The sequence below is a fragment of the Cavia porcellus genome, unplaced genomic scaffold (assembly GCF_034190915.1).
Source record: "Cavia porcellus strain 051 isolate PalLab524CR breed Dunkin Hartley unplaced genomic scaffold, mCavPor4.1 scaffold_27, whole genome shotgun sequence".
In the NCBI taxonomy this organism is placed as follows: Eukaryota; Metazoa; Chordata; class Mammalia; order Rodentia; family Caviidae; genus Cavia; species Cavia porcellus.
In genome coordinates, this window is record NW_026947510.1 from 1,088,308 (window position 1) to 1,104,918 (window position 16,611).

A 16,611-nucleotide genomic window follows, 5' to 3' on the forward strand; every position below is an offset into this window, starting at 1 on the left:
GCGTTGGGTCACGTGACGGAGCGTCGCCAATCGGCGGCCGGTGTCTCCGCGTTCTGGGCGGAACCCTGGGCGCGGAGCGGCGGCCCGCGGGCTGTGAGGTGCATGCGGCGCGGTGCGCGGTGCGGGCTGTGAGGTGCGGGGGGCGCGCTGGGCGGGGCCGGGCTGGATGGGGGCGCGGGGCCAGGGCCAGGGCCAGCGACGCGGCGGAGCTCGGCTGCTCACTGCCCGCACGCCGGCCTCACCCGTCCCCGCGTAGGCGCTCTTTGGCGCTCCCCTCACTCGGCAGGGTGCGCGGCGGTGGAGTTCCTGTCCGGGCCACCGTCCTCGGTTTATCTGTTAACGACCGTCGGGCTCCTCGACTCCATCGAGTCTGAGGGCGGCCTGTGGCCTTTTGGTTTTTGTTTGTTGTGTGTGTCAGTGGGTATCTCTCCGTAGTAGGGGTTGAACCCGCCCGGGGCCTTCGCGCTGAGCGTCTCCTGCCCTTATTTCGCCATGTCCAGGCTGAGGCAAAAGGCTGGGCATGAATTGGCGGGTCCTCCTGCCTCAGCCTCTCAGAGCGCTGGGATTACAGGCCCCACCACCATGCCTGCCGATGCTTTTGCCGCAAACCTGAGGCCCGCATATGTTACAGGCCTGGCCTCAGCTCCCAGGCCTCAGATCCTCCACCCAAAGCTGTTTTGATCTCTTGCTAACATCGAACTTTTAGTATAGGTACTTTACAAAGTGTTTTATTTCTTTACTTATGCCACAGACAGCTATATGCCAGATCCTAAGGATACAGTGGCAAACAGAGTTCTTTTCTTCCGCCTGGCCTGGAGTCTGGTGGGGGTGGAAAGCAGCACAGATATTCCCAAAATAACACAGTGCAGCTGTAAAATGAAGTCAGAAGTCAGCGATACTCCCCGTCTCCTTTACCCTGCCTCTCCCCCTCTGTCAGTAGGTCTGTCTAACCCTCCCTCTCTCCATTTCCCCTTTTACTTTTTAGACTGGATCTTGCTGAGTTGCCCAGTCTCTCATGAACCACTTGACTCAAGGAATTATCCTATCTTAGTTTTCAGAGTAAGTGAGACTAAGGAGCCTACCAGGCCTAACGATCATACTTCGGGTATTTTGGATAAGGAGATCTTGACTTAGGTAAGACAGAAAAGGCTTTTCTGCTGAATTGAGGCTGAGCATGAGATCTGGCACCTTTGCACAGGAGGCAGGGAGATTCACTGAGTCGAGCAATAAAGTGTGTGAAGCTTCCTGTGTGGCAGGAAGATGCCTGGTGAGTCCAGGACTGGAGAGCTAAGTTTGGGCCAAGGATGGGAGTGGAGTGACTCAGGAAGCTCGGCCTTGGCCTACCCAGGAATGTGTTGTAGGGCACACCTGTAACCCCAGCACTCCAGAGGCGAGAGGAGGATCACCAGCTTTGAATGCATAGTGAGATCCTGTCTCAAAAAGCAAACACAGAAAAAAATGGCAGAATTTGTAATGTCCATTTGATCCCACGCAGTAGCTGTCAAGCAAACAAGGATGCAGCTCAGCTCTTCACACTGCTGCCATTGCTCCTACTACTGCCCTTCCATTGAACTCCTTTCAACTGGGTTTTTCCTCATAAAATACCTAGAGTTGTCTTTTCAAAATACCAATCAGACTGATTATACATGCCTATAATCCTAGCTACTCTGGAGGCAGGGGCAGAAGGAATGCAAGTTAGAGGCGGAGTGTGGCTTAGTGGTACAATGCTTCCCTAGCACTAGGCACTGGGTTCCATCAGCAGGAAGGGAAAAGCATTTAATTCTTCAGGGAGGCCTTCCATAAATGCTGTCTGAAAGAGCACCTAGTGTTTGATTTTCGTCCATTAACTTTGACCACTAGATTCTAAGTGCTGTGATAGCAGGAAGTTTGTTTTGTTCTGTGGTTTATGTTTCCAGCCCCTGGAATGTTGCCTGGTGCACAGTAGGAACTCGGCAAAAAAAAAAAATCTGTTGAATGAGGCAACAAATGGATGTGTTTATTATGTGTCCTTACTCTAAAATATTAATTCCCAGAGGGTAGTGATTCCTTGCTTTTTTCCCCATGTCTCCACTACCTAGTCACATGTTGTTGATCTAATGAATAAATTGGTAAAGCATGTAAATGTCCAGCACTAGAACTTTTCCACTGTTTTGAGACTGTCATGAACACTCAGTTGCACTTCCGTTTACCCCTCTACCCCGTGTTCTAACTCATGCCCCACCATTCCATTGAAAAAGTTGATCTGGTTATTAGAGCCAGTGGTCACTACTTCAGACTTTTCTGTGATCCCATGCCGTGACCCTTAAAGGTTCTTGGGGTGAAGGACCAAGACAGGATGAGAATATAAAGCAGAGACAAATATGGGATCAGGTGGAGCCCTTTCTCTCCTGATAGGAGGAAAGGAACTGGCCCCTCATTGCAGGGGCATTTATTTATACCTTTTTAGCAATTTAATTTCACATGACACCTGATTTTCCTAGCAACCCGCTGTTCGGTTTGTCTTGGGGCTAGGTGTTCTCTGGGCAAAAGCAGCTTCTTCACATGGCTTGCCCCAGGCACCCTGTGTTCTTGGGATAGCTATGCCCTAGCCCTGCATATGTAGTCAGTTTCCAGCTTCATTTGCCCCCCTCCCCACAACCCTGTGTCTGTCGCATCCTCCTGTCTTCACCAACACAGCCTACATTCAGGCCTGCATCATTCCCCACTGAGTAGACACAGTAACTTAATCAGTCCCACTATGTTATGGTTTTTATCTAGATGTTGCCCCAAAGCTTCATGCAGTCATAGGTGGGGCTTTTCAGAGGTGGCTGGATCTAGAGTATGTGACTTAGAGATGTAATGCCAGGATTAAGGCTGCCCTAAGGGTGGGGAGTCTGGATAAGATACAAGAGAGGAGGCCTGGTGTGGTAGCACATGCTTGTCATCCCAGCACTCAAGACGCTGAGGTAGAAGAATCTGCAAGTTCAACGTTATCCTAGGCTACAAAGTGAGTTCAAGACCAACCTGAAATACATAGTGAGAGCCTGTCTCAAAAAGACAAAAATAAAAGGGGCAACCCACTTGGGACCCCCCTCTGTCTCTCTCTCAGACAGAAGCTTTCTTTCAGTAAATACTTCTACAAGAAAAAGAAAAAGGGACAGGAAGAAGGTTGCCATGTTCTATTTCTCCTCTGTGATGCCCCTTTGCCCTGCCTTGGAGCCATCGGACTATGAAATGAAACCTCTACAAACTGTGAGCCAAAATGAGCTTTTACTCCTTTAATTTTAGACATCAGGTATTGTGTCTTAACAATGAGAAAAAGTAACTAAGACACCCTACTTCGAGGGTATTTATTGTACCCTTTTGTACCATTGCCATGATGAGCTGTCAAAATGACACAAAACAATTAGCATGGTTATGAAACAATCGAAGATTTGAACATTGACTGGATATTTGATGATAAGGAATTTGTGTTTGTGTGCATACATATAGTCATATTAATGGGGATGATACAATGATAAGTGAATTTTCTTTTTAATGCAGGAGCAGGGAAAATGGATATAAGTATGGATGGATCAGGACTGGCCACAGTGAGCATAGATTGATGGTCATTAGAGCTAGATGCTGAGTTTATGGTGGTCCTTTGTATTATGCAGTCTGGTTTTATGTTCAGAATTATTTGGGGTGAGAAAGTATTTTTTGAGCCAAGGTCTTGCTATGTAGTTCAGAGTGATCTTGAACTCACTACATAGCCCAGACTGGCCTCAAAATCATAGAGATCCCCCTGTCTCAGACTCTCAAGAGCTAGGATTATAGGCATGTGCCACCAACCTGGCGGGGTGAAAATTTTAAAAAGCACAACAAATAAAACCTAAGTGTAAACTGAGCATGGTGGTACATGCCTGTGATCCTACCACTTGGGAGGCTGAGGCAGGGGGATCCCAGTGAGTTTGAGGCAGGCCTGAACTATATAGTGAGACCCTGTCTCACAAAACACAAAACAAAACCTAAGTATGATCACATCATTCTGTATGAAAATCTTCAGTGACCACTTAGGTTTATGTCCACACTCCATGGCTTCCTCTGGTTTTTCTGACCTGTCAGTGACACCATGCCAGGTTCAGCTCTTACCATTTGTCTCCTTCATACTCCACACCCTGCTGTGCTGAGTTTGCAATACCTTGAATTCCCAAGATGGCCCTGTGTCTGCTGTCCCTTGGCTGGAGTGCTTGTCCCCACCTTTTTGCCTCTCCCAGCCCTTTTACCCACCAGTCATTTAGCTTCCTGCCTACCGTAGACAAACAGAAGCATGTTGCAGCCTCCTGTTGAACTGTGATTGTTTCCCTGTTGTAGCCCCTCAGCTCCTTTTTGTCTCTCGTGCACTGCTGGGGGTGCAACACAAGGCTTCCTGCATGTTTGAAGTGTGGGATGGCTGAACTACATTCTCAGCTCCTTGAAGATGGGACTTCTGTGTACTATAAGTGCTTACCCTTCAATTGTTTCTTACTACCTGGGTGTGGTGGCACATGCCTATAATCTCAGCACTATGGGAGCTTGAAGCAAGAGGATGACAAGTCTCAGCTCAGCCTGGGTATTTAGTGAGACACTGTCTCAAAATGGGAAAAAAAAAAAAAAAAGGGAGAGCTAGGATGCAGCTTGTTGCAAAGGTCCTGAGTTTAAAAGCTAGTCTAGACCAATGGTGGTGAACCTATGCATGCTACAGCAGGCTCTTTGTTATCATTAAAAGATTTGCCATCAATGGCCTAAACTATATAAGGAGACCCTGACTCAAAATAATAACAGCAAAAATCGATTGTTGAATAAATTGCTATTTCATTTCTTTTACTGTGCAGGTATGTGTTGGAATTGGACTCTGTCCCCCAACCAGAAGGCAATCAGCATCATGTGGTTACTAACTCCTCTTCCTTCACCTACTGATGCCTCCCAAAAAGAGACGGTCCAACAAAGCCCAGCTGCTATTCCACCAGCAACCACTGGAGGGCCCCAAGCACCACTGTGAATCAGTGCGGCAACGTGCCACTCACACTGTACAAGTGCCCAGCAAGCCCACTGACCAAGCCTTCGCTTCCTGGGTAGGCCCCTGGTATGCTTTGACTTTTACCCCACAGCCTTTTCAGGATGCCAACTCTTCTTGAACCCAGCTGCCAAAGAATGAGCAGATTTGTGGGTCAGGGAAGCAGTATACTCTATGGCAGTGGTCAGCGATTCTCCTTGTGTATCTTCTTTTCGTTGTTTAGACTGAGGCTTGGATTGGATGGCACTGGAATTGTCCCCAGCCTCTGAAAAAGTTCATGGTGAAAGTTTCACTACCATTAGCTGGCTGAGAAAGCCAGACAACTGGCAGACACATGAAAAATGAAATTATTGCCAGGCGTGGTGGCACATGCCTGCAATCCCAGCACTCGGGAGGCTGAGGCAGGAGGATTGTTGTGAGTTTGAGACCAGCCTGGGCTACAAAGTGAGCTCAAGGCCAGCTTGAATGGCATAGCGAGACCCTGTCTCAAAAAAGACCAAAAAATAAATAAATAAAAGACATTGTTTTCTGAACTCCATGTGAAAGGTGTTTAGGTAGGTACTGTGGTAATCATTGAATACATTAAACATTGAAAAACACTCCACAGAAGCGAGGTGTGGTGGCACATACCTATAATCCCAGCACTTGGGAGGCTGAGGCAGGAAGATTGCTGTGAGTTCAAGGCCAACCTGGGCAACGAAGTGAGTTTAAGGCCAGCCTGAACTGCAGTTACATCCTGTGTGAAAAAGATAAAAAAAAAAAAAACATCACAGAAATGTCACATGTAATATCTGCCAGTTTAAATATCCCTAGGATGGCCAGATGTGGTGGTATTGTCTATAACCCAACACTTGGAGGCTGAGGCAGAACTGCCTAAGATTCAAGTTCAGAATAGGCTACATAGTGAATTCAAGACCAGCGTGTACTACATAGAGAGAGTCTCCCTGCATCAAATCAAACAAATGCCCTGGAGATGTAGCTTAGTGGTAGAAGCACTTTGCCTAGCATGCACAGGATTCTGTCCCCAGCACCCCAAAAATGAAAAAATTCCTGGAAAGAGAACATACCTGCAGTGTATCAGAGAACTAGTTTAGCAAAAGACCCAATAAAGCATATGCTTCATAGAGATTGTCCAGGACTTCTGGGAAGAATTTTATTACTGGCTTTATGAATATGGGGGAAATTTAAATACTGAAATCCTGTGGAAGCTGATAGATACGAACATTTGTTGAATTCTCAATGTGTGCCACAACTATGCTAGTTGCTTTCTTTTCTTTATGTGTGCTTGGGCTGGATCCCAAGGTTGTCCTATTACTAAGCTACATTCCCCAGCCCTTTTTTACTTTTTATGTTGAGACAGGGTGTTGCTAGGTTTCCCAGGTGGGACTGGAACTTGCATGTTGCTGACAGCCTACTTCAGTGCTGGATTACAGGCATGGTGCTATCACATGCTGGCTGCTAGTTGTTCATTCCTTGTCCCAACAGTCTACCATTTATTGTTTACTAAGGACTTTTCTTGTGCCAGGCATTCTGCTAGGTACTGGAGAATCACAAAATCTTTGCCCTTGTTAAGTTTGTTTTGTTTTGTTTTTTGGCTTTTTGAGACAAAGTTTCTATGTAGTTCAGGCTGGCCTTGAACTTACAACGATCCTCCTGCCTCAGCTTCCCAAGTGCTGGGACTACAGGTGTGTGTTACCACGTCAGCCTGTTAAATTTTTGAGTGTTCGATGGTTTGTTTGTTTTTGGTGCTGGGAACTGAACCCAGAGCCTTGAGCATGCTAAGTATATGCAGTTGATCTATTACCTCCTATCCTGCCCTCATAAAGTTTAGAGACATTTAAGTCATATGTGGAGTGATGAAGTGCAAAAGGCATTGTCTCTGCTTTTACACATGAGAAAACAAAGCCAGGGAGACTAATTTGGCTAAAGCTTATATGTTTTTATATAATCATTTCAGTAGTAGCCATTTTTGTTTTATGTCCATTACTGTCTTTAAGATTCTGGTTTAAAAAGCCAGGCATGGTGGCACACACTTGTTTTTTGGATTTTTGTTTGTTTGGTTGGTTGTCTGGTTGGTTTTGGGTTTTGGGGGTTTTTGGTATCAGGGATCGAACTCACAACCTCGTGCTTGTCAGGCAGGTGGTTATGCCACTGAGCTAAATCCCCGGCTCCCGGCATACACTTGTAATTCCAGCACTCTGGAAGCCTTATGCTAGAAGATTTCAAATTCAGACTTAGCCTGACAAATTAGAGACTCAGTGAGACTGTATCTCAAAACGAAAAATTAAAGGACTGGGGATGTAGTTCAGCGCAAGCATCCTGGGTTCAGTCTCCGGTACCACACACACAGTAAGATTGTTGTCAGTGGGTGTCATTTTCCTTTTTTAGGTGCTTGGTAGTTGGTTGCCTTCACTTTTCTCTTTTTTTAATTCTTAGGTATCACCTCAGTTTGACACAACAGTAGACAGCTTGTTTCCAGCACGCCGGAAACATCGTCGAGATCGGGCAAGACTTTCAAGTCGAAAATCGACCTGCAAATTTCCACATTTATCCTTTGAGAGTTCGAAGTCTTCTTCCAGGCCAGAGATACCAGCAATCCCCTTAGTTAGGGAGTGCCTCAGTCGATCAGAAAGGGATGTTTCCAGACAGCCCTTGGTTCCGCTGCTCAGTCCCCAGAGCTGTGAGGAGCCATCAGCACACGTGCTCCAGAGCTCACTGTGCGTGTTCCCTGCCCCGGACATTCAGACCCCAGGGCCATCTGAAAGAGAAGATCCCAGTCCCCCAGGACAGGGGGAAAACAGCCCTCCAGTCTGTGTCTACTCCCCTACTCCCGACACCCCGGACCCCGGGCCTGTTCTGGTTAAAGACACTCCAGAGGAGAAGTACGGGGTGAAAGTCACATGGAGGAGGCGAAGGCACCTACTTGTGTTCCTCAAGGAGCGAGGGAAGCTGAGCAGAAGCCAGTTCCTGGTAAATAGCTGACTGGATCTCTCAGCCATCTTCTCCAGAAGTCTCATAACACTGCAGATTTTCCTAGAGTTGCTATAATCCCATTTCTAGTTTACAAAAGAGTATACTGCAAGGATAGAGTACAGTGAACACCAACAGGAGAAAGATTTTAACTGGAGCCCCAGGATCGGAAGGAAATTCAGTGCCCAGATTTGCTTTCTAAGATAACTTGTAAACAGTTGAATTTAGTGTCGTGAACTGTTCATATTTTTTGTTAACCATTTAAAATTTTAAAATCTCGTAGTAACTCTAAAATGTACATAAATAAATGGTTGCAGAAGGTTTTTAGAGAAACTTGTTTGTAAGCAATGCAGCAATATTGCCTATCCACAAATTATTTTAAATTTCCTTTGCTTAATGCTTTAATTATCTAACCTGTTTCCTTTTCTTTTTTCTTTTTTCTTTTTGGGTTTTTTTTTTTTTTTTTTCAGTGTTGGGATCAAATATAGGCTCTTACACATGCTAGACAAGTATTCTACTGTTGAAGTGCATCCTACTTCTCCAACCCTTTTTTTGTTGTTGTTTTTGTTTTAGTTTTTCCAAACAGCATCCCACTGTATAGGCCAGGCTGACTCTCATTTCAGTGAGAGCTCTCTAAATTCTGGTAGGGAGAAGGGGGGTGCAGGGAATGCCAAGAGGATAAAGAAAATAAAGCTAGAGATAGCTGGGGTCAGATGGAGCCCTTCCTCCAGACGGAAGGAAGGGACTGCTCAACCACTGCAGTGCAGGTATTTATACCTTTGTCCTGTGCCACTCCTTTGCTTAACTAGCTCACCTGTTATGCCTGGTGTTCTTGAAGCCAACAGGTGTTCTACCTGTTGGCCTCCAGCATCCATGTCCTCATGGCATTCCTTAGGCACTCATGCCCTTGGACATTCTGTGCTTTGGGCTCTGCACATGTGAATGATTAGCTTAGCAGCTTCCAACAGCTGACCTCCAACTCTGTGATCCTTCTGCCTCAGCCTCCAAAACTACTGGTGTTGCTGGTGTGTACCACCATGCCCAGGTTTCCATCTTACATTTTTGAGTACTAAGTGGTATCCTCCTGGTATCCAGGTATGACCTGATGGGTGGGGAAAAAAATCAAAGCAAAAGCCAGGCAAGACCGTGTATGCCTGTGATCCCAGGACTTGAGGCAGGAGGATCATTGGAAGTTCAAGGCCAACCTAGGATACATAGTCTGAAAGGCCAGCTTTGGACTTCATAGTAAGACCCTGTCTCAAAAATCAACAATAAAAATCAAAAGTAGGTCACTGCAGTGTCCCATGGGGGGGGGGGTCAAAAGCAGGGCTGGGATGTAGCTCAATGGTAGAGTGCTTTCCTAGCACATACACAGGCCCTGAGTTCAATCCCCAGTAGTACCACAAAAAAAAAAAGTGAAAGGCAAATTCTGATTGCATGGCTGCCAGCCCACTATTTTAGTGAATACAGTGGGGTCAGGGGAGATAAAGGGGGCATTGATCAGTCACTTGGGTTTGCTTGTGGTCTTTTGTTTCCAATGAAGTCTTTGTAAATATGAAATAGGAAAAACGTTCTTACACTAAGAGTTTAACAAAAAATCTGAAAAAATGCTAATTGTAATTAATGCAGGACTTCCTGGTCCTTTCACTCAATAATAGTATCTTGGGCTAGGAATATAGCTCAGTGCAAAGTGCCTGCCTGGCAAGCACAAGGTCGTGAGTTCGATTCCCAGTACCAAAAAAAAAATTAGTATCTCGTCCAACCCCATTCATTCTGTTGGGTTCTTTGCATGTGTGTTATTCCAAGTAAACATGACGCTGGACAGGGTCACCCTTCAACACTGATTTACACGTTCTTGCAAACCTAAAAAATTGAACTTCTGCTTTTTGCATGAGTGCCATCACCCTACCCAATCAGCTGTCAATATGTCATTCTGCCCGCCCCTTTAACTCCACCCCTGTCAACACCAAATAAAAGCCCATGGTTTTCTTTCTCCCTCAGAGGATGTTTGTGTCTCTTAAGCAGCCCTCCCATGCCCGCAATTAAAGGCCTCTTTTTCTTTCTCTTTCTCTTGTTTCTCACACACCAAAAGGACTGATCAGGTGGGGGAGGCAGTGCAACCCCTGGGCATTGCCTCTGGTTTGAGTCCCCTTCCCCTATGAACCTTTCCTCCTCTTCTCTCCACTTTTGCCATTGCTGTTACTGGACTCCATCCACCACCAGCTGCTACAGGCCTTGGAGGTACATACAGGTGAGCCAACTCTCGATTCAGGGTTCCTATCTCATTAGCTGCAGGCCTGCTTCAGGACAGCCCCCTCTTGTCCTACTGGACCTCGCCCTCTGGGGCTATCCCCTCCCATGTCCCTCCAGTGATGACTGCTGTGCCTGCGTGTGAGGCTTTCTTTCATGTGTACTATTTGCTAGGGTGACAACTCCTGGGAGTGTAACTTGCATTTTTTGCTTGTGGGCTCGCTTCCAAGTCAGTCACCATGGTTAATGTGTCTCACTCTGCAAAACACACTCCCCTTGGCTTAATTGGTGGCCACCAGAGGGCATTCTTGAGTTGGATATCCTCTGAGACCTGACAATTTTTGCTACCCTAACTGCAAGTGGTCTGAGATTCTGTATGTCCAGGCTTTTTTGCTCTCAGAGCACATCCCTCATTCCTTCCGACATGTGGGACAGCCCAAGCTCTATACTGCCAACCCCCAACCCCACATTCCTGCTCTTCATCACCATCTTTTCCTCCCCTTCCCATCGCCTTTTCTCCCTCCTGCTCCTCCTCTGCCCTGCTGTTGCCATTTTCCCACCTGCCCATCATACTCGATCTTACTCCTCCCAGCCTCTGCCATCCTGTGTGCCCCTGCTTGCCGCTACCTTCCAGTCACACATTGCTGCTGCTATCTCTGCCCCAACCTCTGTCAAAATGTCACTCACCCCAACCTCTCCCTGTCTGCAAGATAACAGGCACTGAAGACTTAGTCCACGTTCATGTCCTTTTTTTCCCTCTTTGACCTTTCTCATATCTCACAGCCTTTCAGGTCCTACACTGCTGAATTATGTCAAAGACCTCCAATTTGTGATTAATTTCTATGACTCCCTAATAGCTGTCTTTGCTTTAATAACTGTCTATGATTTCACAGGTATAAAAGGTTTTATTCCTTTGATTCCTATTTCAAGGGATCTCTGTTGATTAACCTACAAAAGATTCTCACTAATCTATACTTACAAATGTAAAACTATAATTATAATTCAATTGTTATTATCCAATTACTAGTATAATTCAAATTGGCCAAATATATATATATTTTTTTGTCTTTTTCATTTTTATCGGTACCAGGTATCGAACTCACGACTGCTTACAAGGCAGGTGCTTATGCCGCTGAGCTAAATCCCCAGCCCCAAATTGGCCAAATATATTTGAGTGCAGTCTGATTGTGTAAGGTGTTTGTCTGTTAAGCTATTTATATTTCTATGTCCAATCTGTACAGATCATCTATATATTTTTTGTTTGTCATATTCATGAACAGCTGTTGTTTATTGAGCTCAATAATGCTTCTTTCCTTTCCCATTTTTGGATCATTTGTTCAAAATATAATGTGGGTTGTACATCTAAAAGCAGGCTTCCACCTGGGTTGCCAGCTGGTCAAAATGATGCTGTAATTGGTTGTGTAAATTTAATATATGCAGTCATTTATGTCTCATGACTTGAGAGTCTCTAATTGTTCAAAAATAATGTTAGGTGTTGTGATTGGGCTGTGGATTTAGCTCAGTGGCATAAACGCCTGCCTGGCAAGCACAAGGTCATGAGTTCAATCCCTGGTACAAAAAAATAAATATTGTGATTGGGTTTTTTGTAAGTTATTTACAAAAAATTAAAATTATTAAGATAATTAAGGGGACTGGGGATTTAGCTCAGTGGCATAAGTGCCTGCCTGGCAAGCATGAGTTCATGAGTTCGATCCCTAGAACCAAAAAAAAAAAAAGATAATTAAACAAAATCCCTAGGGGCTTATTGGATAGGACTTCAAACAGTGAATAAGAAAGAGGCTGCCTGGTAACATTTTAACAGTTCTCCATCATTGATCAGAGGCCCCAATGATCTCCATAGCCTTATAAGAGATACCTCAACTAAAGTTATAAATATATTATTGTAATATGTTCACATTGGTCAGGTTTTAGGATTTAAAGATGCTCTGATACAAAGGTTTCATATAGCTAAGACAATTCATTATTGCTGATCTTATGGTATATTAAATTTGTATGCCTTCAAGCATACAAATCTTCTAGAGTGTTAAGTTGGGATTGTGTCACTATACTTAGAAGTGCTTAGACACTGAGCAGCCCAAACAGTCACAAATATCTTCAATAACATCTTAAAGGACAACAAATTAGATGAAAACTTCTTATGTACTAAATAGACACCATTAACTACAAAGACTGTTATATATCAAGATGGAGATTTAAGTGTGTTACAAAATGTCATCATGACCATTATGCTAAAATTCCCACTTTATCTTCCAAGTGGCACCTGACATCAGGCTCAAATTTAAAAAGTCAGATCTTGGCCTTCAGTCCCCCAAAGAGATTTCCTAGATATGGCTTTCTGTGTCTTCAATAATAGAGAGAGACAACAAAAACAAAATTATCTAGAAAAAGCTAAACTCCATGCTAGGCTTAACTGCCTATTTTTGGCTGCGACATTCCAGGCTCAAAATAAAATACAAGCCAAAGGAGAATCTAAAACCTGAGCCCCTCAGGACCATGTTTCAAGTGCAGCAAAGGACACTTAACACAAGTCTACCTTAATCCGTGGCCACCACTGGGAACCTGTCGCATCTACAAATAGAAGGGACACTAGACGTGCAACTGCCCTATCCCCCACAGAGCAAGTAAGTCATCAAACTCCCTGCCCTCACAGGAAATCCCATCACCACCACCAGACTCATTGTTAACCAATCCTCTCATCATCACTGCTGAAGAGGATTGATGGGGCATGGGGTCCACGGGCCCCATCGAAGTATCTCTCTCAGAGCCCAAAATCTCGCTGGATATCTCAGGTAGGACACTCTCCTTGTCAACATGAGAGCCACCTGTAGCATTCTTCCTTAGTTCTCAAGTCAATGTATTGATCCACAGTCTCCATAGTGGGGGTTGACAGCCAACCATCAAGACCTCTTCAGACAAAACCTGTGCCTTGCAAGTTTCAGACTCTCTTTTTCACACATAACTTTCTTGTTATCCTAACATGTTCTACTCCTCTGCTAGGTAGAAATGAGTTTCTTAAGATTACACACTCTCCATGTAATACTCCAATACTTCCCGTCTCTATTCTCTCACACCCAGATTGTCAAGACGTTTTTGCATTTATTTACATGGACAGACCCAGACACCCTCTGATCTCAGCAGCTCACCTGGACAGTGATACCTCAGGATTCAGGGACAGTCCTGACTTCTTCAGCCAGGTGCTAGCTACTTATCTCACAGCTATTAACCTCAAGCCCAGTACTCTCCTTCAGTATGTTGATGGCCTCTTCTTATGTTCTCCTTCTCATGCTATGACTATACAACATGCAGCTGTTCTTCTCAACTTTCTTTCCAGTCATGGATACTGGGTTTCTGCCACTAAGGTCCAAAGGCTTCTCCAAAGGTCAGGTATCTGGGTCTCACCCTTACACCTGCTACTCGCTTGATAACCACCAATTGTAAGGTGATCCTTAGGGACCTTCTGGAGCCTGTCATCAAGCAACAGGTTTTATCCTTACTAGGTCTAGCTAATTTCTTACATCTCTGGATCCCTAACTTCACCACTCTAGCTCAACCCTTATACCAAGCCTCTAAGGGTCCAATAACAGAGCCCCTAGATCTCACAGTGCCGATATGCATTCCTTTCCATAGATTAAAGGAGGCTCTCTTAAGAGCCCCAGCTCTCACACTTCCAAAACCAACCTTACCTTTCATTCTGTACACTATCTCCCAAAGCCATAATGCTGTGGGGGTTCTAGAACATCAAAAAGGACCCTCTTTTCAGACAGTGGCATATCTCTCAAAACAGTTCAATAACACTGTACATGCTGGGCCTCCTTGTCTCCAAGTGTTCGCTTAGGTGGTGACACTGAGACAAAAATGTTCACACTAGATCAGACTTACGGTTTATTCACCTTATCAACTGACAGACTCAATCTCGCAAAAAAATCTCCCTACTCTGATGACCTCCTCTCATCTACAGCAGGTCTATTTAACCCTCATACAGGTCCCTGCCATTATCATTTCCACTAGTGATACCCTTACCCCAGTCAGGTTTTACAGATGACTCCTACTCCTTCCCTCATGTGCATAATGATCCCTTTCCCACAGCTGATGACACCTAGTGCATAGATGAGAGTTCCACAAATACGGGAACTCAAATGATGGGAGGATATGCTACAGTCAATAGATCACCAATCTTAGAGGCTAATCCGTTACTGCCTAGGACCTCATCACAGAGGGTAGAACTCATAGCACTGACACAGGCCCTTACACTAGCAAAACATAAAGACATAGGGCTGGGGATTTAGCTCAGTGGCATAAATGCCTGCCTGGCAAGCATGAGAGGTTGTGAGTTTGATCTCCAGTACCAAAAAAAAAAAAAAAAAAAAAAAAAAAAAGCAGGAAAAATAAATTTACCTGCAAGTTAAAAAAAAATTTTTAAAAAGATGAAAATACAAACACATAAACTGACTCAAAGTACATGCTCAGTATCTTACACTCTCATGCTGCAATCTGGCAGGAGAGGGGCCTCATCAGTGCTCAGGGAACTCCCATCATCAATGAGTCTCATCTTTAAGGTCTCAGAGGCAGCACAGCTTCCAAAACAGGTAGTGATCATTCATTGCAAAGGACACCAAAACTCCACTGATCCTGTACTCCAGGTAATGCTTTCAAGGACACACAGGCCAAACTGGCTGCACAGGAACTGTGTCTTGCCCACTTGCTTCTGTTATTCCCAGGTACTTGGCCACTACCCCAGTATTCACCAGAACAGGTACTCCTCCCTCACAAGCCAAACCATACATGAAACACACAGGGGTAGATTTCCCAAAGGTCTAAGCTGGTACTACCAGACCAGCAAACCTCTAACATCAACATGAGCTCACGTAACTGTTTCCATGTAGGATCAAAGACCTTATACAAACTCTTAGCTCCAGTGGTTACACATCCCTTTTTAAAAACCATTATCCATCAAGTCACACACAACTGTCAGCTGTGTGCTAAGACCTCTCCTCAAGGATATATTCTGCCCCTCTCCTTTCCTATTCACAATTTTGGGGACATACTCCAAGTCAGATCTGGCCAATAGAATAAACCCACATGTCTCATCACAAAACCTTCAAATATCTTCTTACCCTTCTCTGTAGTTTCTCGAGGTGGATAGATGCCTTTCCAATGGCTCTAGGAAGACAGCTGAGGTAGTTACTTGGATCCTATTAGAGGCCATCATATCCAGATTTGGGCTACCACAGAGTAACCAGTCTGAAAATGGCCTGGCCTTCGTCTTTCAGATCACCCAGCAGGTGTCCACAAGCTTATACATTGCATGACACTTTCGCACCTCATGTTAACCCACGGTCTTCAGGAAAGGTAAAAAAAGCAAATGGGCTCATTAAGACATCACAAAACTTATTCAAGAACTACACCAAGCTCAGCACCTTCCTCGGGCTCTAATCTAGCTCAGGCTCCTACCTGAGTCCCTTTGAGCTCATGTATGGCAGATGGTTTCTACATCATAATTTACCTGCCTCCCAAGATCTTCCCCTTTTGGCAGATTATAGCCCAATCTTTACTTTCCTCCAACATCTGCTGCACCAACATGCAGATCATTGTCTCCTACAACCCTCTAAAGGGGCCAAGCTAGAACCCTCAATGTCTCTAGGAGACTTAATCTACCTCAAATCTTAGCCCACAGGGTTACAGCCAAAGTGGAGTGGCCCTTACATGGTATACCTTGCAACTCTGGCAGTGGTCAAAGTTGCTGGGTTGCCATCCTGGTTCCATATCACCCAAACTAAGCAGTGTCCCCCCACTACAGACTCCTCTGACTTCACCTCTCCCAAGTGATCATCTCAGTTCCTGACTCCTATCCATCTTTGCCTAACCAAGGACTCATGATTGTCACTCTCCAATTAACCAATAGTTTGTTACCTTGTCAAGTTCCTTGTCCCTTACGTTTTTGGGGGGGGGTAGTGGGGATTGAACTCACGACTGTACTCTTGCAAGGCAGGTGCTTATGCTGCTGAGCTAAATCCCCAGCCCTTCCCTTACATTTCATTAGTTCTTCTTTTTGCCGTAGGAGTCCAGGCAGTCTTTCTGAGTGATTTTCACATCATACACAACATCTCCTTCATAATCTTCCACTTGACATTTATCTCAGGATTAACTGTCCTTAACTGCTATGGACACGCATGTCTTCCTGGTTTGGATGTTTAGTTTCCTAATGCTGACACACTCACAATCACTCCCACCTTCAACCTATAATTTTTACCTCACAAAACATGGAGGAGCAGTGAGCTACACCCACATCATCATAGCTCAGCCCAACTGGATCTCATGTAACCTCATATTCCACATTCCCTAGTACTCATTTGCCT

General features: G+C 44.9%; 1 protein-coding gene across 7 annotated transcripts; it reads left to right on the forward strand.

The window, feature by feature from the left end:
• Window position 1: 1 nt before the first annotated feature.
• Rhno1 (RAD9-HUS1-RAD1 interacting nuclear orphan 1) lies at window positions 2-9,984 on the forward strand. Of its 7 annotated transcripts, none has more exons than XM_063237664.1 (4): window positions 84-98; window positions 986-1,059; window positions 4,833-5,072; window positions 7,451-9,984. In XM_063237664.1, the coding sequence occupies exons 3-4, from the start codon at window positions 4,917-4,919 to the stop codon at window positions 7,994-7,996; spliced, it is 702 nt and encodes a 233-aa protein (XP_063093734.1). In that variant the 5' UTR covers window positions 84-98; window positions 986-1,059; window positions 4,833-4,916; the 3' UTR covers window positions 7,997-9,984. The 7 variants fall into 7 exon arrangements, with proteins under 7 accessions (XP_063093733.1, XP_005000734.1, XP_063093734.1 ...); XM_013145150.2 differs by having other exon boundaries at window positions 87-133; XM_063237663.1 differs by lacking the exon at window positions 986-1,059 and having other exon boundaries at window positions 2-98.
• The last annotated feature ends 6,627 nt before the right edge of the window (window positions 9,985-16,611 follow it).